The 25,911-nt window shown below is 46.3% G+C and overlaps 2 protein-coding genes across 2 annotated transcripts in view; one reads left to right on the top strand and one right to left on the bottom strand.

Moving 5' to 3' along the window:
- Nucleotides 1-10,315, top strand: part of LOC122120774 (ral guanine nucleotide dissociation stimulator-like) — a 28,354-nt gene extending 18,039 nt beyond the window's left edge. The window contains exon 14 of the mRNA XM_042695013.1: nucleotides 10,173-10,315. Coding sequence (XP_042550947.1) covers nucleotides 10,173-10,224 — 52 coding nt within the window. The 3' untranslated portion in view covers nucleotides 10,225-10,315. The remainder of the gene's footprint in view (nucleotides 1-10,172) is intronic.
- Upp1 (uridine phosphorylase 1) lies at nucleotides 1,839-24,262 on the bottom strand. Its single transcript, XM_042695015.1, has 8 exons — nucleotides 24,123-24,262; nucleotides 18,318-18,382; nucleotides 14,396-14,516; nucleotides 11,821-11,979; nucleotides 8,809-8,923; nucleotides 3,807-4,016; nucleotides 3,382-3,528; nucleotides 1,839-2,364 (listed from the first exon to the last, which is right to left on the bottom strand). Exons 2-7 carry the CDS (start codon nucleotides 18,362-18,364, stop codon nucleotides 3,383-3,385), a joined length of 798 nt encoding a protein of 265 aa, XP_042550949.1. The 5' UTR covers nucleotides 18,365-18,382; nucleotides 24,123-24,262; the 3' UTR covers nucleotides 1,839-2,364; nucleotide 3,382.
- Between the last annotated feature and the right edge of the window lie 1,649 nt (nucleotides 24,263-25,911).

Here is a 25,911-nt window from a genome sequence, read left to right as displayed (position 1 = left end):
AGGCAGGGGTAGGGACTTGGATGATGTGTTACTGGACCGTGCTCTGAACTTTCCTGTGCCCTGTCCCCTGACGTGACACTATTTTAGGGCAGACAGCTCAGAAGCCTTTAAGCCAGGCCTCGTGCTGTGTCCACATCCTGACTCTCCTCTGATCAACATGGCCTCCATTGTGGTTCATATGGGTTGTTGGTATGGTTTTTCTGCTCTTTATTTCTTCTCTGGTCTCCCGACTTAGTTTTCTAACAGTGTGAAGTGTATTCACAGGACTGCAAGTCTTTGTGACAGGAGTCTGCCTACAGATGCCAACTTTTTAATGAAGACTCCCAATTTGGCCTCTCAAAATGTGGCTTCTCTGCATCTTGCCAAGTGGTTTCACTTTACAACATTAGTCCCTCCTCTTACCTGATCAAGGAACACATCCTCCCTCTGTCATTTCTTTCCAAAAAGATACTGGTAGGAAAGAAACTCATTTAAGTCCTGCCTGTATCCTCATTGCAGACAGTGTCTTGTTATGAGTGTCGATGTATGCAAATTGTCCACAAGAGCTAAAATGACCTAGTGTTTAAAGGGGAAAGCAATCAAATCACAAGAAAGACAAATTCTGACCAGTCTTTGATTCTGCACCACTGCAATTATGTTTATTAAGACAGTGTCATCTAGATCCTTACCTACCAATGAACCATTCTTGAGTTACAGATATTCAGGTCATACTTCATTTTTGATTGAGAGTCTAGGTGTAGGAGAAAAGAGTTCCTCAACTCCACATATTAGTTTGCTCATGAGAGGAATTGATTTGACTTAAGACCCTTTTCCTCTTGCAAAAGTATGTGAAAATACATAGCATATAAAGCCACCGGCTTTTGGTTTGAATTGTTTGCTGTGGGAGATAAGAAGTAGCATTCCCTTCATAGTCTTATCTGTAGAAATTAAAGATCCAGGAGATATTGGCAAATAAAGGGGAAAACATGTAGCAAAGCCTTCTGATTAAGGAGACCACAACCAGGCCAGGATGCCAACATGGCTGTATCTTCATCTAGGTATCTGTTGAGAAGCTACTGTGGGTCATGATCTCTACCAAGTCCTTTATACCTTCCCTAAAGTCTTCCCTACAGTCTGGTGAAGTGGACATTGGTATTCCATCTTGCTAAGGAGAAAGTTGTGCCTGTGCCAGCTCACACAGGTTGCCATGAGCTGAAGTGTTTTGGCAGGAGATGGCAGTTTTCAGGCCCAGGAGGCCAGTGTTGCAAAGGCTGAGGGTCTTACTGTAAACTGGCATATAGCATCCTGAAGCCCTGAGGATCTCAGCTCTCCACAGTATCCTTGTTCTCACATTATGAGTAAATCATTATAAGATGCATGCACAATGAGCCAGATTAACGTAACAGAAACTCAAGCATGTAGTGAAACGTTTTGTTTGTTTCAGGGTTTTTTTGTGTGTGTGTATGTTGGTCCTGAGGCTTGAACTCAGGGCCTATGTGCTTTTAGGCCTTAGCTTTTAGGCTCAAGGCTAGTGCTCTACCACGTGAAATGCTCAAGTTCCAGCTTCCTTGGTGGCTAACTGGCGGCAAGTCTCACCTCATCCTGCTCAGGCTGGCTGGAAACCAAACTCAGCCTCCTGAGATGCTAGCATTACAGGTGTGAGCCACTGGCACCAGGCTCAAACTAAATTTGAGTAGCACCGTCTCCTATTTCATTGGAAGATTCCAAACTAAATGGGACTGATCTGAAGGAAAGTTAGTGACATGAAATCTCATCCTGTTCAAGCATAGCATCTAATGTAACCTTGCTAAATAGTAAGCCATCACTGGAGAATAGATGAACACATGAAGCCATCCATCTGACATACAAATTATTTTATTATTTCTTCAAAATTAATCAAATTAGGATATGAAATAGAAATTGAACACATTCATGTAATCGCATGTACCCAGGCAGCAATTTAAAACCAGTGACTGAGGGGTTAGAGAACCTGAAGGATCCCTCACTTTCAGAGGAGCCTGGAAAAAAAATTTAGTGAGACCCTGTCTTCAAGAAGCTTGGTAGTGTTGAGTAGGGTATTTGATCCCTGCTCTGTGGGTAGAATGTACTCTCGGCCTCCTGGGTAGCTAGGATTGCAGGCATGGGCCACGAGCCCACACTCCAAATCACACAAAAGGGGACTTTGCACACCAGTTTTAATGGACAGCCCTGGCAACAGCTTGTCTCTGGGAAGCAGAGCTGGGCCTCAGGCTTTCCTCAGACTCTTCTTGATGAAGTAGCTCACCAGTCTTTGTGGCCTCTGTTGGTACTCAGCAAGCACTTCGTGGGGGCTGCTGATCTGGTCCCCCTGCAGGCGGTCCAGGAGGGTGACACACACCACAGCAGCTGCCAGAAGCAAAGGCCATGTCAACACCAAGTCCCAGATCCCTAGCTTCATTCACATGAATCAGACAGAGCAGGGAGCTGTGAGCCTCAGCCTGAGTGTCCCCTAGGGAAGTCTTCTGTGCTCACACTAACCCAGCAGAAGATGGGTGGATGAAGCAGGCAGGGAAAGGCACTCCAGCCAGCTCAGGAACGCTAGAAGCTCTGCCCTTGCACAAATCACCATGCCCTATGTCTTACCCATCGCTTTCCTTCGTTCCAAAAGAAAAGTCCTACTAGGCCAGATGCAATGGCTTATGCCTATAATCCTAGCCACCTGGGAGATGGACATGAGGATAAAACTGGTGCAAAGCCAATGGAGTAAATGACAAGATCCTATCTCAACAAACAGGTTGTGGTGTTTCGCTGGGATAATCACAGTTAAAAGAAAGATGGAAGATTACAATGCAAATTGGCCTGGAAAAACAACTCCAGACCCTATCTGAGATATATGTAAAGCAATAAAAAGGACTGGAAGCATGGCTCACTTGGTAGATCACCTTCTTGGCAAAGGAAGGCATGAAACTGTGATTTTACACCCTAGTCCACCCCAAAAAAAGGAACAAATTTCCAGGTCGATTTCAGGGCCAGCTCCCAGCTGTCCTGAACAGCCTGGAAGGCTACAGGTTGCTAAAGTGATTTGATGCAGGAGGGACAGCTGCATTGAAGACCTCCACATTCAAAAGGCCAGAGAGCATTTAAAGCCAAGGCTCAAGGAACCTTATTAGCCAGCAAGCCTGTATCTGAGCTTATGGATCTTCTTCAGGACTCACCTTCTCTGTACTATGGGAAGTCTTTGTCCTGTCACAATCACAGGACGTTGTCCACAAGGGCTCGGTCAGATACTGACTTGTAAGTCAAAGTCGGTAAGAGCCAGAAACATCTTGGGCTGGGGCAGGGGGAGGGACCCTGGATTTCAGGATTGCCCTGCAGAGCAGAGATGGCAGAAGGAGGCCCCGAGGCTATCCTGTGCCCGCTTACCTCAGAGGCCACACATACTGCACATGGCTGCAAACACTGAAGATTCCATCTCGATGTTTCGAATGCCAGCAGCATGGGCAGCTCGAAGATAGGCCTGCTTGTCCTTTTCTGTGTAGGAGCAGAGGGCACCATCCAGGCGGCCTTGCCCTGCAGCACAGACACAGGGACTCTGTATTGTCAGCTGCTACCACATGGTGGTGCTATACTCACACCCAGCATGGAAGCAGGGGAAGTCCACACAGGTCCTGCCTGCTCCCAAGTGCCGCGCATGCTTCAGAGCCACTGTTATAGCCACCATGAAATGCTGAGATTGGGTGACAGACAAGGTGCAGACACCCCAGCCCAGAGAACATGTGAAGCGGGATCAGAGTAGGGCAGGGATCCTGGGTCTAAAGGTTCACTCAGGCTTCCCCCCCCCCCCCCACCTTCGTAGAAGTCCAAGGTGCACATGGTGTTTCCCACCACAGTGGTGAACTCGCTCAGGTCCGCAGAGCACTTCATTAGCTCCTGCACCAGCTGCTCATCCAGATCAGTACTTCGAACCACCCGTTTCCCCAGGACAAGCTGCTCAAACTCTGGCTTGAAGCAGGCATCCACTGCCTGCCGGGTGATGACTACTGAGCCAGGCTCCAGACCTGAGGAAGAAGCAGATGTCACCGTTGTGCCAGAGCCCCAGGCAGTGCACAGCACAGCTCAGGGAGAAAACACTATAATCCATGTGCACCTTGACTGTTCTTACGACTCTGGAGAATGAGATATGAAGATCATAGTGCAAAGCCAGCTGGGACAGACAAAGCTGAGACTCTTGGCTCCAACTAACCAGCAAAAACTGGAACTAGATGTGAGATTCAAGTGGTAGATTGTTATCCTGGAGCAAAAATGCCAAGTAAGAGCTCAAGGCCCTGAGTTCAAGCCCCAGTACCACCACCAAGGTAAATGGTGGAATGAATGCTTCTCTTAATTATTAATTCACATGCAAACACTGAAGACAACGTACAAAAGCACCAAGAGTGTTGGAAATGCCCAGGAATCTCTACAGCCCCTCTCAAAGGTGTGTCTTCTGGCCCTTACTATTTTCTCCATGGCCTGGCATTCCATCATGAATGTGAGCATCACTACTTTGTTCATTCTTGCTTTAGTTCTTTATTGTGTTAGTGTTTAAGCACAGTATAATAAACCCTAGGCATCCTAAAGCTAACTTCACGGTTTACCAACTTCTGACCAACTTGCTTTTCTTCTAGGACTGGTGCATCATTAGGTCCTATTGTGTCTCCAGTTTTGAGCAAACCCTTGTGAACTATTTTCATGTTTATAAGCATGTTATTCCACTCCTTACTTTGTTTGTAGTCACTTTAATGGAACCTAACCACTGTTGTAGCGACTGAATGTATGTCTCCCCACATTCCAACTTGTACTTGCAAATCCTACCCAGCCCCCAAGGCAAGGATGGCTTTTGCAGTTTCTGGACATGGGTAGGTCCCAGAAATTTGAGTCCTCATGAATAGGATTGATGCCCTTACAGAAAAAGAACTCAAAGCGGGTCATCAGTGGCTCACATCTGTACTCCTAGCTATTCAGGAGACTAAGACCTGAGAAGTGCAGTTCAAAACCAGCCTAGGAGCTGGAAAAGTAGCTCAGTGGTAGAGTGCTTGCCTTGCATTGATGAGGCCCTGGGTTCGATTCCTCAGCACCACATAAGCAGAAAAAACCAGAAGTGGTGCTGTGGTTTAAGTGGTAGAGCGCTAGCCTTGAGCCGAAGAGGTGAGGGACAGCGCCCAGGCCCAGAGTTCAAGCCCCACAACCAACCAAAAAAAACAAAAACAAAAACCAGCCTAGGAAGGAACATCTGAGAGATTCTATCTCCAATGAACCAGGAAGAAGGCAAACTGGATGCATTGCTCAAGTGGTAGAGTGCCAACTCAGCATGGGTTCAAAATAAAGCAGAGTGAAAGTTCAAGGCTCTAAGTTCAAACCCTAGAACTGACACAAAGCAAAATGAAAACAAGAGTACTCAGCCCTGATGTGTCCCTCCACTTGTGTGGTCATAGCAGTGAAAATTCCATAAAGAACGAACTGGGTCTTCATCAGATCTGACTCACCTACGGTCTTCATCTTGGACTTCCAAACTCCAGAATTGAGAAATAAATGTCTATTATTTACAAGCCAGGCAGACTTCAGTATTTTTATAGCAATTCAAATACAGTTCTTTCATGTATTATTTTTGTGTTTATATGTTTTGTGCTCATCTGGGACTTGAACTCAATGCTTCAAGCTCTCACTTTGCTTTTTCACTCAAAATTGGTATTCTATCCCTTGAACCACACCCACACTTCCAGCTTTTTGCTCATTAATTGGAAGTAAGAGTCTTGCAGAGATTTCTATCCAAGCTGGCATAAAATGGTGATCCTCAAGATCTCAGCTTTCTGAGTCACTAGAATTATGGGCATGAGCCACCAGCATCCACTGCTAAATATTCATTTTAATGTCATGATGGGAGGAGATATAAATCAAGAAACCTTTTCCTAGTCAGCTGGGAGATTTGCCAGTTATTTCCCATGACACATTAAAACATTTCCAAATACTACACAAAACACAAAAAACATAGCTGATTGCTAAGACCTTCTACTTTCCATCAAGCTTGACTTCCCCTTGCCCTCACCTTTCTGGGCCAAACTGGGCAGCCTGAGCCTCTGCTCAGCCATTCTTCTGAGCTCTGAGGATGGAGCTCTGGAAGAACATGCCAGATGTGCCTTGGACTCATAGGGTCTGGGATGTGCCACTGCTTCAGGCCCCAATGTCAGCTTTTGTGGGCACACTTCCCTAGAAGACGTCATTGGCTGTGTGGGGATGCTTCTGTTGTCAAATCTGTCAGATATCTATAGCCCTAAGATCTTCCTGATCAGGTGCCAATAATATTCAGATACCAGGCTATTATTTATTCCCTAACAGTCATAGCTTGTGAGGACACCATGTCTGTCACACTTTGTTTTCAGTGATGTTCATCAATTCTGGGTTTTGAGATTCAAAGAGAGACTCAAGCTTCATGACTTCTACAAAATTCTTTCTGATCATCAATTAAAAAATACTCCCTCAGGGGCTGGGAAGTTGGCTCAGTGGTAGAGCGCTTGCCTTGCATGCCTGAGGCCCTGGGTTCGATTCCTCAGCACCACATAAGCAAAAAGAAAAAAAAAAGCCGGAAGTGGCGCTGTGGCTTAAGTGGTAGGGCACTAGCCTTGAGCTGAAGAGCTGAGGGACAGTGCTCAGGCCCAGAGTTCAGGCCCCACAACCGGACCAAAAAATATATATATATATTCCCTCAGAACAAAAACTCAAGAACAGCCATTAGTGGTGGCTCATGCCTTATTATCCCAGCTACTTCAGAGGCAAAGTTCAGAAAGGCCCTAGTTCAAAGCCAACTCACATAAAAAGTTATCAAGAGTCCATCTCAGTCAAAAGTTGGGCAAGATGATTCCTAGGACTGGGGACTGAAGCCAACCTGGGCAGAAAAGCTCAAGTGCATACCTGAAAAATTACTAAAGCAAAAAATGTGTTGAGTGCCTGCCTAGCCACAGCAAGACCCTGAGTTCTTCTACAAGTCTTCTTGTAGAAGAATACCTGCTAGCCAGGTCCTGGTAGGTCATGCTATAATCCTAGCTATTCATGAGGCTGAGATCTGAGGATCTTGGTTCAAAGCCAGTCTAGGCAGAAAAGTTCATTAAGACCCTTCTCTTCAATTACCCAGTCAACAGCCAGACATGGAGGTGTGGCTCATGTGGTAGAGCAAAAGCCTTGAGTGAAAAAGCCCTGAGAGCAAAGCCCTGAGTTCAAGCCCTAGTACTAGCATAGAAAAGGAAAGAAAAAGGAACAAAAGAAGGATGGATTTTCTAGCTGGTCTTCTAGATCTCAGAGTCAAGGTCAGCCTGAGCCTCATACTGAAACCTTACCTCAACAATAGCAAGCAAACAAACAAAAATTCCAAGTAAATTCCCAGGTTTCACATGAGAATTCAATGGGTCACAGGTGGAATTAATATTATTAAGGCTTGCCGGGTGCTGGTGGCTCACGCCTGTAATCCTAGATACTTAGGAGGCTGAGATCTGAGAATAATGGTAGAAAGCCAGCCATGGCAGTTACGGCTGTGAGACTCTTATCTCCAATAAACCACTAGAAAACCGGAAGTGGTACTGTGGCTCAAGTGATAGAGCGCTCGCCTTGAGCTGAAGAGCACACCGACAGCGCCGAAGCCCAGAGTTCAAGCCCCACAACCAACCAAAAAGAAAAGATTATTAAGGAAACTGCATCTGTATAGTACATGGACAGACTTTCTTTTCAAAAAAATGTCTTTCCCTAAAGAACAGAGTATAACAATCTATACCACCTCTACATCATATGAGGTATGGTATGATTAGACTAAAGTAAGTCAGCTTCTATCAGAGTTCAAGCCCCATGACCAACCGAAATAAAATTTACCCAGTCTGTGGTCTGTGATTAGTATTAGAGGCACAATTCCACAGTCTTTGGCATTTTTCTTTTTCATTAAATCCTATTATTTTTCACCCTCTTGGTTATTGCTGCTGTTTTGCTGTTCTGGGGCTTGAAGTCACATCCTGGTGCCGTCCCTGAGTCTCTGTGCTCAAGGCTAGTGCTCTGCCACTTGAGGCACAATGCCACTTCTGGATTTTTCTGAGTAGTTTATGGGAGATAAGAGTTGCACAGACTTTCCTGCCTGAGCTGGCTTCAAACTGCAGTCCTCAGATCTCAGCCTCCTGAATTGCTAGGATTACAGACATGAGCTACCAGTGTGCCTACTTGGGAAGTTTTGGGGGCCTCATTTAAGGACCTTTCCCTTTGTTTTGTATCTTCCTGTCTTTCCCTCTTAGGTTGCTTTGTGATTTTCTCATCATGGGCCCCAAGAACAACAGGGAATGAGTGGAGGACAGGAGAAAGAAGAAAAAGGGAACCAGATTAGGGGCAAAGGGTGAACAAATGCAGCAGTGGTACTCACTCGACACTGTGGAAAATGAACAGTATGACTTGTGGGTGAGGATGGGAGGGGGAAATGGAGAGAGTGAGGGAATGGGTGACATCATTCAAAAGAAATATACTCATTACCTAACTTAAGAAACTGTAACCTCTCTGGATATCACCTTTATACTAATAAAAAATAAAGAAAAAAGGGAACCAGGCAAATAAGGTCCCAAGTAGCCCAGAGGACATACTTCTGTGTGTGCAAGGTGTATCTCCTTTCTGCTACCAATCTCTATGGTCCAGCTGGAGGACAGGGTAGACATTGCAACAGAACAAGCTTCCTTTCCACTCTCCATGAATAAGCTCTTCTTCAACAAAGCCAAGGTAGGAGACGGTCTACCCAGCATTGCACCATGGTGGTGCTACTACAAGGAGCTCTGGGCCCTCTACAGTCCTTACCTATGCCCCCAGAAGTGCCGATTCGTATGATGGTGACATTGGAACACCTGGCATGGTACAGCAGCTTGATGAGCTCATGTAGCATGATAGAGATGGATGGAATGCCCATGCCATGCTAAAACCAGAGAAAAATGCCAAAGCTGAGTCCAGGGCAGTACCTTAGTGCATACACATGTCTCTTCTTAGCCACACAAGATGCAAAACACCAGTAATACCAGCACCCTGGGGGCAGAGGCAGGAGGATTGTGAATCTAAGGCAAGCCTGGGCTACTTAATGAGACCCTATCACAGAAAGAAAACCAAAGAGATGTCATCCTTTTTCAGAAGATAGACTCTGTGCTCTTTTAGTTACCCATAGTCAACAAGAAGGATCAGTTCCGTATGACCAAATATTCTGCAGAAAAGCAAGAGATCAAAATTGAGGCCACATTCACATAACATTTTGAGAGGGCAGTACTGGGGTTGGAACTCAGGGCCTTGCATTGCTAGGCAGGCCCTCTACCACTTGAGCCGCTCCACTAGTCTTTTGTGCACTGGTTATAGGGTCTCACTTTATGCCTGAGCCAGCCTGGACTGTGATTCTCCATGTGGGCTTCCTGGCTTCACTGAGATGACCAGGTGCTCACCATAAAACTCAAGTCACTGGTAGAGGTGAAGTCTTCCAAATTGGAGGTAGGGAGGTCAGCAGGGCTGGCCTGGACTTGAACTGTGATCCATCACTCACCCATCTCCAAGAAGTAAGGACTGCATACAGACTTGAGCCACTGTGCCTGGCTTCACATGATTTTGGTTACAGTATATTGCTATAATTACTCTATTATAGGTTATTTTTGTTCAGCTGTTGCTGTGCCTAGTTTATATATCATATAGGAAAAACAAACAGTACAAATAGGGTTTTTCACTCACAGGGAGTCTTGGAGCATAACAGGGGCTGAGGTGACTACTGTGAGCCTAACCTCCTCCACCTTAGGAGCCTCCACTCCACCATCAGAGGCCCTGATGTAAATAAAGTATGGCCTGTCCTGAATCTGGTGACCCAGGCCCTTCCCTGAAGTTAGCTGACTCAGGCCTTACCAGGTGACACAGGGCCGCTGCAACCATAAACCTTAGCCCCCCCCAAAAAAACAAAATCCCCTGCTCACACATCTCACAAACTCCACATCCCACACAAACCAGACTACAGAGTACCCCCAACCCTAGTAAAATTCCCCACCTCAGCCTCCTAGCCCCTTGCTCAAGGACGAGTGCTGTCCTAGCCAGAGAGGGTCAGTCTGACAATAAACTTTGCTGCATGTGTCTTAGTGTGCACGTGGTCTTCTGGACTGAGGCTTTCAACTACTGTGTTCTGTTTATATTTTATGCAGTGCACGCCAATGGAATGAACTTATCACAGTGGCAATAGAAGATGATCTTTAAAGTGGAGATTTAAAACTATCTACTTGAGAGATTCAAAATCCTCAGATCCATCCTATACACGACCTCCATACAAAGTTTTGAAGACTCAGCACTCGGGGGGAGGGGGGAGGCTGGGAAGGGATGTGAAGGGTAAACCAAAGGAGGAGGCTGCAATGCTTGGTAAGAAATGTACGCATTATCCTGCCCATGTAATTGTAACCCCTCTGTACAGTATGTTCACAAATAAAATAAAATTAAAAAAAAAAAAAAAAAGACTCAGAACTGGGGAACTGAATGAAGCTCAGTAGGAAGGTCGCAGCAGCTCCTGCTGGGTAACAAACAGCCCCTTCTGACATCACACCACACTGGTCATTTTTTATCTCCTCAGATTTATCCCTGGCCCCTCTGTCTCTGCCAAAGTAGGTGGCTGGCTGGACACTGCTCACACCAACCGGACAACTTACTATGAATGCACATCTGCCATTTTCTCTCTTTGAGGTGTCTGCACAGCCTTTCTCCCACCTTGCAAAACCTTTCCCCCACCCCCAGGATGCCCCTGCCATCCCAGTGGCTATGTAATAGAGCCCTAGGGGAAAAGGAACCCTTCAAGAATTACAGCCAGGCACCAGTGACTCACGCCTGTAAGCCTAGCTACTCAAGAGGGTAAGATCTGAGGATCATGCTTCAAAGCCAGCCCAGGCAGGAAACTCCATTAAGATGCTTATTTCCAATAAACTACTTAAAAAAGCAGGAAGTCAGGGCTGGGAATATGGCTTAGTAGTAGAGTGCTTGCCTAGCATGCATGAAGCCCTGGGTTCGATTCCCTAGTACCACATGAACAGAAAAAGTCAAAAGTGGTGCTGTGGCTCAAGTGGCAGAGTGCTGGCCTTGGGCAAAAGCAGCTCAGGGACAATGCCCAGACCCTGAGTTCAAGCCCCAGGACTGGCAAAAAAAAAAGAAGAAGAAGATGAAGAATTTGGCTCAGCTGGGCACTGCTAGTTCATACCTGTAATACCAGCTACTCAAGAGGCTAAGAACTGAAGCTCACAATTCAAAGCCAGTCAGGGCAGGAAGCTCTGTAAAACTTTTCTCCAGTTAATCACCAAAAAGCCAGGAGTGGAGCTATGGCTCAAGTGGAAGAGTATCATCCTTGAGCAGAAAAGCTAAAGGACATGGGCCCCAAGTTCAAAACCTAGTACTGTCACATACACACACAGTTGTGTGTACAGTTGTTATGAAGTAAGTCACTCATTGTGGGATGGCAGAGAGGACGGAGGCCTGCTACCCTAGCTCCCCTTGCACCCTGATCCATGCAAGGCAGCTCCTCCTCCGTTTCCTCGCATAAGCTGGGCTCCTGCACTGCCTGCCCCTGCCACACACACACTATGTGCACAGCTGTGTGTATCTGCATTGTGTTTGGATCTGTGTGCTTAGGTGCTCTGGGAGACAAAGTCTTAAAGTCACAGCCCTGGTCGCATTCATCCCCACTGCTTCAGGCTCACCAGGATCCCACCACTGACAGTCAGCAGGTGATAGGGCGCCAGCAGTCTGTGTGTAAGGGTGAGGGGAGGCAGGACCCCAGAGCCTAGAGACCCAGCCCAAAAGCGTGGATGGTACACTCACAGACAGCACTGGTCCAACTTTGTACATGGCATAGCGGTCGGTCCCCGCACAAATGTTAGGAAACTCTTCTCCCGGACGGTCAAGGCCCAGCTGTGTGGCCACATACCTGATGAAGGTGTTCATCCGAGAGGGGCTTCCACCAACACACACAAACTACCACCAGAGAACAAGGACGCCCTCAGCACACTGCTGCCAGCACAGGTGTTCAAAGCCGAGCCTTCTCACCAGGAACTTCAGGGTTATTCAGGAACCTGGTCAAAATGCAAGCTCCCTGGTTCTGCCTCACCTACTGTACTAGGGAGGAAGGAAGGGTAATTGGCTTTAACGAATTGCCTGACCAGATTCAGAAGCACTGAATCTCACTGCTCATGAGAGAGTAACTCAGAAAACAATGCAAAACTCCATGAGGGGTACTGCAGGAGGCCTGAGACTGGGCTGGAGGTTAGGAATTCTTCACTCTCCTCCACTCTTCCTACAACCAGTGTCCTACAGACCATCTGAAAAATGGACTACCAGTTACCTCCTGAGTGCCAAAGAGTCAATGGTCAGAAATAGTTGGGGAGGTTTAGGCAACTGTGGGTATAAACTCAGAGAAGTAAAATCCTTAACTTGTGAAGTTTCATGCAAGAAAACATTTGAAAAAAAATATATAAATGTATAGATAACATACATTACAAATATATTCATAAATATAAACATATATAGTGATGGAAAAAGAGAGCACTAGTTTTAGGAAATCTGAAGATAAAAGAAATGGTGTATTCCTTAAACATGAGATATCCGTAAGCTGGAATATAAATCATGATAGATGATTTAATGACAGAAGACCCAGAACCCACATGCTAATGGTTCATGCCTATAATCTTAGCTACTCAAGGAGGCTGAGATCTGAGAATTGAAGTTTGAAGCCAGCCTAGGCAGAAAATCCAAGACACTCTATAACCAGCAAAGAGCCAGAAGTAGAGTTGTGACTTAAGTGGTACAGCTCCAGCCTTCAGCAAAACAGAGAACAAAGCCTTCAGTTCAAGCCCCAAATACTGAACAGAAAACAAACAAAACACTAAAAAGGACACCTGGAAAATTCCCTAGAGTTAGACATCAACACTGAACCAATAACAGTACTGGATGTTGAAAGATACCTAGCCCTGGGTTCAGCATCTTTGTACACAGCTCTAGGTTGGATGGTGGAGCTTGACTTTCTTCCAGTTTGCAATTCCATGTGTTAAGTCAGCTTTACCCACCAGAACTAGAGATTTACAAAGTCCTTTGTGAGCAGGAAGGTATCTATGGCTAACCACAATTAAGTGTAGCTAGAAGAGAGGATCATGAATGTTCCCAAACCAAAGAAATATAAAAGTAAGTTATGGAGATGCTAAATACCTTCATCCAATCATTATACATTGTAGAATTGTACTGTAGTACCACATTGTACCCTGTAAATACATACAGTCTTTAGTGTGAAGTAAAAATCAACTTAGCTAGGTGCTGGTGGTTCACACCTGTAATCCTTCCTACTCAGGAGGCTGACACTTGATGATAGAAATGTGAAGCCAGAGCAGGCAGAAAAGACTGTAAGACTATTATCATCTCCAATTTTCCAGTAAGATGCTATCAGTGGAACTGTGGCTCAAATGGTAGAGTCTCAGCCTTGAGTGGACAAAACAAGCAAGAGGACAAGGCCCTGAATTCAAGCTACAGAACTGCTCCCTCCAAAGAAATAAATACATTTAAGAAGATTTTTAAAGCCTATTAGGATAACGCAACACTGAGGAATTTAGATTTTGTAGACACCTATCCTTGGCAAAATAAGCCCTGAGAGACAATTAACTTAAGAATGTATTAATATGCACCTTAAAGTACAAACCATTGTAATATAAATTACCTATATAACTATCCCTGCTTCTCTTGGAAATATTTTGTTATCCCCTTACTCCCTATTAAGCATTAGGCAACTTACTCTATTTTATTTTTCTTGTTGATCATGGGGGGCTTGAACTCAGGGCCTGGGTGCTATCCCTGAGCAGTTTTACTCAAGTCTATAACCATAACACTTTGAGACACAGACCTATCTCCAGTTTTCTGGTGGTTATTTGGAGATAAAAAGTCTCATGACTTTCTGCAGTCCTCAGATCTCTGCTTCCTGAGGTAGCTAGGATTACAGGCATGAACCACCAATGCCTGGCATTTTATTTTTACTTATTCATTCATGTTTTGGCAGATGGCAGTATCTCTAGGTTACCCAGGCTGGCTCCAAACTCCTGGTCTCAAACAATTCTCCTGAGAGCCTCAAAGTAAACAGACCTGCAGTATAAGTCTTTTGGCCTGATTCAAGAAGTTTCCTATCTGTACAGTTCCCATTATATACTAAAGTTGTAAAAGATCAATCGACGTCAATGCAGCAATATTAAAGTAGTTTCCTCTACTTCGTATACTTAGACATTTGTAAAAATTTGATAAACACATAATGGCATGCACCTGTCACCTCTCTACTATCTGTGAGCAGGCCTGGCTATACCACAAAGGAGATTACTGTACAGCAAATTGCCAGAATGAAAGCCTGGACTTTTATCTTGACTTCGCCAAACATAGCTGGGAAGTCGTGTGTGCTGGTGCTGAGGCTGAAATGGTAGAGAACATCTTCCTTCATGGTTGCTAGGTTTGGATTGGAAAGCTGAATGAGGCAGTCGCTGTTAGAAATAAGAAAATGGGTTTATAGATCATGGTGCTACTGGCTGGTTTTACTGCAGCCATATTCCCTGTGAGGCACAATCAGAACCCAGTGATAAGACACTCCTATACTGCCAAGGTCTTCACTAGCCCATCTCCTCCCTCTTAACTCTACTTTCTTCTGACAGCCCCTGTTCCCAGGTAACCAGCACAAATTCAGAAGATTCACCACAGGACTGACATCACAGTGGTAAATCACCCACACACAGTTGCTATATATAGCTGATTGTATCCATACCAAGTTCACTTCATACATAAACCTGGAATTTTGGTGTTCACCTTTAGGAAACAGGGATAGAAAAGAAAATCACCCCTACCACCCAGAAATAACCTTTCCAGTCCACATAGCTCTAACTTCTTTTTCTTGTCTTATTGCTATAGCTACCACTTCTGAGTCCACTAGGAATGGAGAAGGAAGACATCTTTTCACTTATTTTGTCAGTGTAGCTCACAATACATTGCTTTAATAGGCGTTGAGAAGCTGTAACATGACTTTTACCTTTACAGACCATTATGTTTCTGTCAAAATCATTCAAGTCTGCTATTGTTTCAGGTACAACACAAACAATGACTGTGTTCCAATGAAATTGTAGTTACAAAAGCAAGTATGCCGGGCTTAGGCAATCCCATTCCAGCCTGTCAAGCTTCCTGAAAACCAGAGTTTACTATGGCTTCAGCAACAATGCCTGTCTTCTGATTTCCAGAGACAGGCATGGCTCCTTCCCATCAGGAACTGAGTCCCTGAACTCAGAGCAATCAGAGCTTTCTTTTTCCTCCTTTTCCATCTAACTTTATACCTAGAACCAAATGACCACATTTCTTCCTCAATCTAATTCATGAAAAAAGGAAAAGAAGAGACAGCAAGTGTCTCTGCTGCCTGTGATTGGAAATAAGTAATCCAGATTTAGCTGGTTCCACTTGACAGTGGTGTGAAAGGGCTAGACATTCAATAAAGAGATTGAACTTGAACTTGGATCTTTTCTGGAGCTAATAATATGCACTGCAACACTTCCTAGCAAGATTGTGCAGCTCCATAGCTCTTGATCAGAGGCACCATCACAAGAGGAATTCCCTGACACTGCACAAGGTACTGTGTTGCTAAGCTAAGCTGTTTGTTAAGTTAGATAGAGGTACTGCAGTTTATGGTACTTTCAATCTACATTAGGTTTATAGGAGTGTAACCCAGTCTTAAGTCAAGGAACACCTGTAATATTAAACAAAGTGACTTCCTCAAAGATGTCTCCCTCTCTCCAGAGGATGCTTGTTATACCTTATGCACATTGTATTACAACAATAATGCAAAGCTGGGTGCTTGGCTCAGGCCTGGAATCCTAGCTACTTGGGAAGCTGAGATCTTAGGAACACAGGTGAAAGTCAATCCAAACAGGAAAGTCCATGAAACTCTTATCTCCAATTAACAGTAAACAGATGTGGAGATGAGGCTCAAATAACAGGATGCCAACTTTGAGAAAAAGCTAAGCACCCAGGCCCTGAGTTCAAGCCCCAGTATTGGCACTGGAGGAAGAAAGAAAGGAAGGAAGGAAGGAGAAAGAAAGAAAGAAAGAAAAGAGAAAGAAAGAAAAAGAGAGAGGGGAAGGGAGGGAGGGAAGGAATGAGGGATGTAGGAAGGCAGGCAGGAAGGAAGGAAGGAAGGAAATAATTAGTATTATCTCCATGATAATTATGTCATAGAGGTCAAGACTACGCCTTATTTTATCTGCATGCAAAACAACATTGAATTGGCTCTGCTCTGTTTTCTAGATTATTTCATCTATTCTTGAATTCTTTCTGCAGTCAGCATTAACAGCAGACACTGGGCCTTTCTTTCTCCCTCTGCCTACATCTGTTACTTTCTTTACTATTTCTCGTTTCTCTTTTGACCCTCAACCACTAGAGTGGTGTCCAGAAATCCAGCCATGTTAACTTTTTCAAAAGGCAGTTACAGAATAGAAAGTATAAAAGACTAAAGAGACAATTGGTGGCCAGTGGCTCACTCCTATAACCATAGTTATTGAGAGCTGATGATGACACTTTGAAGCCAGCCAGGGCAGACAAATCTGAGAAACCCTTATCTCCAATTAACCAGCAAAAAGCCAGAAGCAGAGGTATGGTAGAGCACTAACCTGAGTGAAAAAGCTAAGGGAGGACGCAAGGCCCTAAGTTCAAGTCCCAAACTCTGGCAAACAAACAGGACTAAAGAGAGAGAGTAAACATTTATACAAAGCACGCAGCCGACTGCTCTATAGGCAAGTGTGAGAAGATGGTGCAGCATGGGTTGATGGATAAAAATATCGTGAGTGACCACAGGCAGGGACACAGGGCAAAAGTGCTATCCCTTTGCTCCTAAGGGGCAAGCAACCAGCTCCAGGAAAAGCATGCCTATCAGCTAGGAGTTCTCTTCCTAACAAATTCAGAACTCGTTTTACTAAGGGGTAAGGGAATGGGATGTTTGTTTTTAAAGGCCCAAATCCAGAGGGTTAGGACCATCCCAGAAGGCCTTTTTTATCTCTAGAAAACTCTGAAACGCTGATCTTTATAAAGCAACCTACGCAGAGCATGTTCAGTGCCTTTAATGACAACTGGCTTTGATATGCTGGTGGCACCCTGGTCTCTCTGAGAATGTCATGAACAAAACCCAAAACCAACCGTCGATGGGTGTGCCCTGAAATGATGCAACAGGATGCCATGAAGACAATTCAGTCACGTATTTCAAAACAGAAAACCTTTCTTCAATGCTTGACTCCAGGAAGAGCAGAAGGAAACAGAGTATAACCATGAGATCACAAGGGTTTTAACTACGCAACTTTGACCCTTATCATAATGAATGTAATAGGCTCCCACAAACTGGTGTGTGTGTGTGTGAGAGACAGAGACAGAGACAGAGCAGACGTGTACCATTACTGGGGCTTGAACTCAGGGCCTGGGTCCTCTCACTGGGCTTTTTCTGCTCAAGGCTGGCATTTGACCATTTAAGACACACCTCCACTTCTACCTTTATGCTGCTTAATGGAGATGAGAACCTCATAGACTTTTCTAACTTAGCAGGCCTGGAACCTCAATCCTCAGGTCTCAACCTCTTGAGTAACTATAATTACAGGTGTGAGCCATCAGCACCCAGCTGTCAAATACTTTTGAAAGGATTTCAAGGTAATGAGGCAAGAGACAAAATGTTCCCCATCTATACACAATTCCAGGAAATTTATCTCTGTATTCATTTAACAAACATTCACTGAGACTGTCCTATTCAAGCCCCAGCAGCAGGACAGAGCGCCATCCCACACACCCATCAGAAGTGATGGGCAGCCAGAGAATGAAGAAAGTACAACAGTCAATAGACTCGGGTCTAGATAGGGAATCTGGGAGTGTGGCCCAGTGTAGAGCAAATGCTTAGCATGCTCGAAGCCTGTGTTAAGAAGTTCATACTGGTAATCCTAGTGCTGGTGCTCACACCTGTAATCCTAGCTACCCAGGTTAAGTTTCAGTAAACTGGCTACAAATAGCAGAACACACACATTTAGGTGTTAAGCTGTCTCACATTCTGAGACCACAGGTCCTAAAAGTTGAGGGCAGAGACACCAGGATCCAAGCTAGAGGTCTTTTAGGCCGTGAGAAACATGAGCCCTCCAAGCCCTTGATCCCTCATCCTGTGTCATTTGACTTCAATGCTCTAACATATGTTAAGTTCTTAGGAAAGCAAATGGCTCAAAGCATTGCATCATTAAAGACAACCCTACATATCCCCAGCCAACAAGGATCAATCCTACTTGTGATGATTTTCAAGTTCCTTTTCTTCCACTTTTGCAGCTGCCATCTCCCCCAGTAGCAGGACCTGAAAGAAAAGCATTGCACAGAATAGTCAAGCCACCCAATAGGGAGCAAGGTCGTGTACAGCTCTGCTAATACTCAAAACATTGGTACAGATGGGCACCAGTGGCTCACACCTGTAATTCTAGATACACAAGAGACTGAGACCTGAGAACTGTGATTCAAAGCCAGCCTGCCTAGGAAAGTCCATGAGACTATTACCTCCAATTAACCACCAAAACTCCTGAAGTGGACCTGTGGCTCAAATGAGACATGCCAGCATTGAGGAAAAAAGCTAAGAGACTGTGTCCAGGCCCTGAGTTCAAGCTCCAATGCTGTCTTAAGAGAGAGAGGGGGCGGGGGAGAGAGTGGGAGAAGACAGAAAGAAAAGAAGAGAAGGAAAGAGAAAAGACAAGACTACTCATTCCAAGTCTGTAGGCTGTAGCCTTTTTCCTGGATCTCAGTTAATAGTCCCACAACCCACTTCACCCCTTGTATCTCACCACTGTCTTAACACCAAAAAGTCCTTTTCAATGAGCTGGATTTTTCATAGTTATTAATTATAATATGCTGGCTATTTTCAGTAAATTCTGAAAACCAGAGAAATGATAGTGGTTGGATCTAGAGGAAGATTTCCCCAGCAATCGCTGCTTGCTTATCTTCATCTAACTTTGATTCCCCCGGCATTTGTAAAACACTTCTTTGAAAATGCCAGCGATTAAGACCCTGCCAGGGGAGCTTTAAAAGGAGAGTTTGTTGTTTTTTGCAGTGCTGAGGGTTGAGCCCTGGACCTCACCCCTGCTAGGCAAGTGCTCTACACAAGGCTACATGCCCAGCCTGGGAGTGACTTCTCCTAGAAGTACAGTCCTTCGTCCTGTAACATCAGCAAACAAATCCAAGCACAGTGCAGACAAAGAGTATTTATAATGAGTCAGAGGAACAAAGTAGGAGGCTTTTCCTAGTGTTGAGGAAGAGAGTGGTACTGTGGACAGTGGGGGCAGAGGCCCTGTGCTGGCCCTTAGGAAGGATCTGGGTTGTACACCTCTGGCAATGCCTTCAGGCTTTCTGCAGTACCCACTGACCAGATGCTCCCAACTTTTATGTTATTCTGGATCCTGGGAACCATCAGGAGCAGCACTGTCCACAATGGTCAGATGGACTGGCCTTCTCTGTGTTCTGCCTCTCCTATGGTCATCACACAGGCTATATAATCTGGTCTCTGTTAGGTCTGAGTGGCCCAGGTGTCCTTATCAATAGATCACAGACCAGTGCCTTGATTTCCAACCACTCCTGCCCTACCCTCTCTCCACCTCCCATGCAGCTGGCACCAGACCAAAATTTACTGGCACTTTAAGAGGTGAGGGCCTTAAGCAAACAACACCCCCGCCCCCAGGCTGGTCTCCTCCCTATCTCTAAGCTGTGACCCATTTTGCACATTACCTATGTCCCAGGATCAGATACTTTCCTACCAATCTCCACCAGGCAAAAGCAGCATTCTCATGGAGTATTACACATGTCCTAACAGGGGAGTGACACAGCTCCAGCTTTGGCCAGACGCTCCCCCGGTATATGTTCTTCCCAGTCTGACTTGTGCTGGTGTTGAACCATGTGTCTATTTCTATTCACTAAGTGAAGAAGGGTTTGGGGGATCCTGGAGAGTCACAGTCCCCAGGAATCCTTAAGACAGACAGGTGGTCAGAGAAGCCAATTTCCTGGTCCTGGCCTCACCTCTGCTGGCACCTTCCTGAGTCTACTTCCTCCTTCCCCTGTTATTCATTCGACTTTGAGGCTTCCACCTCCTGACCTTCCTCCCTTCATCTCAGCCCTCTGCTTAGCCAGGACTATTTAACAACTTCATGGGCAATGGCAGTTGAAAGCTCGGTTGAGAAAGGGCTAAGGGTGACCATGTACACTGGAGGAGGTAGGGGTGATGGTCTGAGGTTATCCACAGGGGCCTTGAATCAATATAAAGACCAGAGGAGAGAGAAGAAAGATGTCACCTCCTATGCCAACTGGAGCCTCATGGGATGACAATGATGAACCAATTAACACACCCTGTGAACTCACCTGTCCCCAGAGGCTACCTGGTGAAATCTGAGCTAATTGTGCAGATGGAATATGGGCACTAGTACAGGAACCCTCTTATGCACAGCGAGGGTGAGGTAGTGACAAGCGCCCTCCCCACCTGTCTGTTGCAAGCTGAGAATATGCTGCCCAGGAGACTCAAATATTTGCAAACCTCTCCCCTTAAAATCTTGATTTTTCAGAGTGCTGGTATCTCATGCCTATCATCTTAGCTACTGAGATCTGAGGGTCTCAGTTCAAAGGATAGAGCCTTATCTCCAAGTAACCGGCAAAAATGTTGAAAGTGGAGCTGTGGTTCAAGTGGTAGAGAGCTAACTTGAGGAGCAAAAGCACCCAGGCCTTTAATTCAGTACTGCTGTGAATGCACATACACACATACACACACACACACACACACACACACACACATCAATGTATCAGTGTGAACCTAGCATGTTCTGTGAAGGAGTAATGGTCCCTTCGTGATTCCTTACTAGGAATCAGATTGGAGAAGCTATGGTGAGGATGACAGAGCTAAGGACTAGTACAAGGAGACAAAGTGCACATAAACTCTGGGCCCTACCCAAAATATCCATTAAAATTATACTTTTAGCCACGTGCTGGTTGCTCATGTCTATAATCCTCAAGTCAGGAGGCTGAGAAAGGAGGATCACAGTTTGAAGCCAGCCCAGGCTGGAAAGTCCATGACTCTCTTATGTCTAATTATCTACCAGAAAACTGGAAGTGGAACTGTGGCTCAAAGTGGTAGAAGGGGGCTGGGAAGGTAACTCAGTGGTAGAGCAATTGCCTTGCATGCTTAAGGCCCTGGGTTTGATTCCTCAGCACCATATAAGCAAAAAGAAAAAACCCTGAAGTGGCACTGTGGCTCAAGTGTAGAGTACTAGCCTTGAGCTGAAGAGCTGAGGGACAGCGTCCAGGCCCATAGTTCAGGCCCACGACTGGACTCCCTCCCCCCCCCCAAAAAAAAAAGATTAAAAAAAGTGGTAGAAGGCTGGCTCTGAGAAAAAAATAAATCAGGGCAGCAACCAGACTGAATTCAAGCCTGAAGACTGACCAAAGAGAGAAAGAAAGAAAGAGAGAAAGAAAGAAAGAGAGAAAGAAAGAAAGAAAGAAAGAAAGAAAGAAAGAAAGAAAGAAAGAAAGAAAGAAAGAAAGAAAGAAAGAAAGAAAGAAAGAAAGGAAAGAAAGAAAGGAAAGAAAGAATAAAGAAGATTTTTAATTACTTTGTCAAAAACACCAAGCTTGAAGCCCCTTATGACAAAATGAAACTAAAACTAGTGAGGTTGAGATGATTATACAAATGACAAACCACGAACTGTCACCATGGAAAGATCTCATTCCCCAAGGAGCCCTTGGTACCTCCCTAGAATCTACCCAGATGTCAACTCATCTGTCCCGCCAGAACCATAGCATCTTTCTTGGTTTATCTGTTCCAAGTTATCACCTTTGAAAGTCACACAGCTGAGCAACATTATTAGCGTCCTACTGGCTTAGTGAAGACAACAACCCTGATGTGTAGATTGTGATCACAGTTGCCTGGCTTTCTTCAGAAAACTTCTGAGGGCCACTTTAGCTGAAAATACTGAGTGTTTACTAGAAGCTATGGCTATCTGATGGATGGTTAAAGTAAGAGAAAAGCCTTGAAATGCCCATCTTCTTCTCATTCTGACCCTTTGCTACACTGACCTGTGAGGCAGATCCTACTCAGTAGTGCATGCAGACAGGTCGATCATTTTTTCCAACACCTTTATACAAGACTATTGTCTGTTAGAGCTGGTCTGTGTTTCTTCTACCACACCCTGGGATTTCTGAGTAGCTAGCACTCACAGGCCCAGGCCAAACCAGGAGGTCAGGGTATTGCATACAACTATGAGTAATTCGACTATTCCCGGGTTTAAGCATTGCTCATCTGCAAACCTCAAGGCAGGATGCTTGCACACAAGAAGGAAAACATCTTTGGCACATCACGACCAATGGACAATCACCAAACTCATTAGGCATGCTAATTATTGAACAATGAGCAGGAGGTACACATGGTACACTGCTTTATTCCTACAGTGCAAGCTCAAATCCCAGTAAAGAGCTGGGCACCAACGGCTAGCACCCCGTAAACTTAGCTACTCAGGAGGATGAGATATGAGAAACTCGGTTAGAGCCAACCTAGACAGAAAATTCTTATTTCCAACTAGCCACCAAAAAGCCAGAAGTGGAGCTGGGAATGAAGTAAGTCTGAAAAAGGGAGGAAGAGAGGGTGAAGGATAGTAAAGAGGAAGAGTAAATGTTGAGTGATTATTTTCAGAGTCTAGAAAAACTAGGAAGTTTCACTTTCAGTTTTCTGTTTGGTTTGCATTTTGCTTTTTTACAGTAAGTTATAAAGCTCAGTAGATATAATCAAAGCACACTTAGACAAAAAAGCTAAGAGTCAGGTGTCAGAGGCTCACACCCTTAATCCTTGCTACTTGGGAGGCTGAGATCTGAGGAACATAGCTCAAAGCCAGCCTGAGCAGGAAAGTCTGTGAGACTCATCTCCAGTTCATCACCAAAAAGCCAGAAGTTATCTGTGCCTCAAGTGGTAGAGCACTAACCTTGAGCAAAAAAAGCTAAGGGACAGTGCCTAGGTCCTGAATTCAGGCCCCTGTATGTGTGTGCATGCACACCTACACATACACACGTGTGTGCACCAGATAAAGAAATACTGATCTCTTTTTTTTCTTTCTTCTGGTCTTAAGGCTTAGTATAATCACTTCTGCTTTCCGGGAGGGAGTTGATTGGAGATGAATCTTACAGGCTTGGATGCGTGGGCTAGCTTCAAACCGCTATCCTAAGATTTCAGCCTCCTGAGTGACCAGTTTTACAGGCATGAGCCACTTAATCTATCTTTTCTAGCTAAACTATTAATAATGGCCAGCAGTGCTGAGAATATCTGAACCAATATCTGAGCCTAATGAACCTGCGTTGGATGTCTGCAGACATGGAGGGAGACTCGAAGGTCAAATTAGCCTCCAAAGAATGGAAAGAAAGAATGGTGGATCCGCTGAGAAGTGAGCGACTTTAGTTAGCCCAAAATGTAGGAGCACAAGTTACACAAATGGAAAGGTGAACAGACAATGGCTGGCCCTGAGCATAACCAGCGAAAGCCTGCGAAGAGTGAGTTTTGGCTACTCCTTCTAGTAAGGACTGGGGTTTGAAGCCAGACCAGGCAGAAAAGTCCATGAAACTCTTCTCTCCAATTAAGCACCAAAAAACTGGAAGTGGAGCTGTGGCTCAAGTGGTAGAGCACCAGCCTGGTCAAAAAGCCCAGCAAGAGCACGAGGCCCGGAGTTCAAGTCCCAATACCGGCGCGCGCACACACGCGCACAGAGCAGGTGCAGAATCTGTCTTTGTAAGGAGGGCGCGGCGAGCACAGCGTCTGGAGTCCCGAGCTCCCTCCCCACGCGTGAGCGCCAGAGCTGCTCTCCACGCCCTGGGCCTGAGCGCTGCATTCTCCACGCGGCGGCTGCACCACGCGGGGCCGCAGCGCCCACCGGGCCGCTCCACCTCCCCGGCCCCGCTCCCCGCACATCCTCCGCATCCTCTCGGTCCGGCGATCGTGACACAGAGCTCATCGACGGCCACGCGGCGCTCGGTCCGAGCCCGCGGCCGGCCAGGATCTCCGCAAAGACCCGAGCCCGACCCCTTACCGCGCGCGGATCCGCTGCAGGCGCTCGGCCCCGTACGTCCGCACCGGGATGCCGGGCCGGGACCGGGCACCGGGCCGCGGGAGGCCGGCGCGGGGGTCTGGAGCGGCCCCGGGAGCCTGGCGGATCCGCCTGGAGCGGCGGGCGCGCGGCCACCTCGAGACCGGAATCTGCGGTCGCAGCCCGGAGCCCCGCCCGCCCAGGAGACCCCGCCCGGGGACCGGCCCCCCGTCCAGGCTGAGGGCCGGCCCCGCCCGCCCTGGCGCCAGGCCGCTCTGCTGACCGCGCCCCGCCCACCTCCCGCTGCCGCGGACCCCGCGGGACAGGGGTTCTAAGTCACCGCTCTGAGATCCCCGGCACTGCGGGGACTGCTGGCCGCGGGGCCTACCTGCTGCAGCACGGGGACCTGGATGCGCCCGGTTCTTTTGCTTCCCAAGGTCACCCACCACTGACCAGCCCGAGTCCGTCCTCTGTCTAGTCGCTCTGTCTGTCTCCGTCTTGTCTGACTGTCTTGCTGTCTGTCTGTCTCTCCGGAGGCGACCCCAGAGGGACCCGCACCAAGGGAGTGCGGGAGGGAAAGTATAACGTGAATGGGTGAGGAACCTGGGGCTGGGAATGGTCAGCGCTGGGTTCCCCCTCCCTCTTTCCGGTCAGTTTCTGGATTCTCCAGGAACCTTCCTGACCTTGAGAGTTTCCCCCGTGGTGGGAGGAAAGTCAGGAGTGAGCTTGCAGGGTGAGGGGAAGTGACTCATCCAGCCACCTCCCAGCAGGCCAGCCTGTCCCTCCAGCCCCAGGCACTCTCCCCAGCCCTAGGGCCTTCCCAGCACCATCTCCTCTCTGTGGTGTCCTTTGCCAGCTTATCTCATTGGTCCTGCCCTGAGGACAACCTGGAGTCTTGGGAAGAGCTCCCAGGTGTAAACTTAATTGCTTTGCTCTGGGACTGGGGTTCTGAGAAGAGCCTGTCAGCCTCCTCCTCCCTGTGGAGATTAAGGTGTGTGTGTGTGTGTGTGTGTGTGTGTGTGTGTGTGTGTGTGTGTGTGTGTGGCCCCAGTGTGTGTGTGTGTGTGTGTGTGTGTGTGTGTGTAAGGTGTGTGTGTGTGTGTGTGTGTGTGTGTGTGTGGCCCCAGGAGGGTGAAGGGGAGGCCCTGAGGCCCTGGGCACTATCCCTGACCTTTTTTGCTCAAGGCTGGCTCTCTACCACTAGAACCACAGCTCCACTTCCCGACTTTTGCTGGTTAATTGGAGATGAGTTTTAGGGACTTTCGTCTGCCTTGTGCTGATTTTGAACTTGGCTTCTTAGATCTCAACCTCCTGAGTAGCTAGGATTATTGGTGTAAGCCGTCACCATCTGGCCTAAAAGATTTTTTTTTTTTAATTTCCAAGAAACTGCAGAGGCTAAACTCGGAAGTGAAACAAGTATCAAGATTTACTTGTCAGGTTAAAATTTTGCAGATCTCACTGGGCACATGCCTAGAATCCTAGCTACTCAAGAAGCTGACATCTGAGGATCACTATTCAAAGCCAGCTAGGACAGGAAAGTTCATGAGACTCTTATCTCCAATTAACCACTAGAAAACTGGAAGTGGAGCTGCAGCTCAAAATGGTAGAATGCCAGCCTTGAGCAAAAGAGCTCAGGGACAGCACCAAGGCCCTGAGTTTAAACCCCATGACCAACAAAAAGAAAAAAGAAAAAACTGTGGCTCAAGTGGTAGAGCATTAGCTTTGCGGGGAGGGGGGGGGTGGTTCAGGGACAGGCACAATTTTTTTTCCAGATGTCACAAACTAGATGCCA

Source organism: Dipodomys spectabilis, unplaced genomic scaffold (assembly GCF_019054845.1).
Source record: "Dipodomys spectabilis isolate Male_0828 unplaced genomic scaffold, ASM1905484v1 ptg000178l, whole genome shotgun sequence".
NCBI lineage: Eukaryota > Metazoa > Chordata > Mammalia > Rodentia > Heteromyidae > Dipodomys > Dipodomys spectabilis.
The sequence above is the reverse complement of the archived record's forward strand: the minus strand, read 5'-3'. Positions and strand labels throughout refer to the sequence as shown.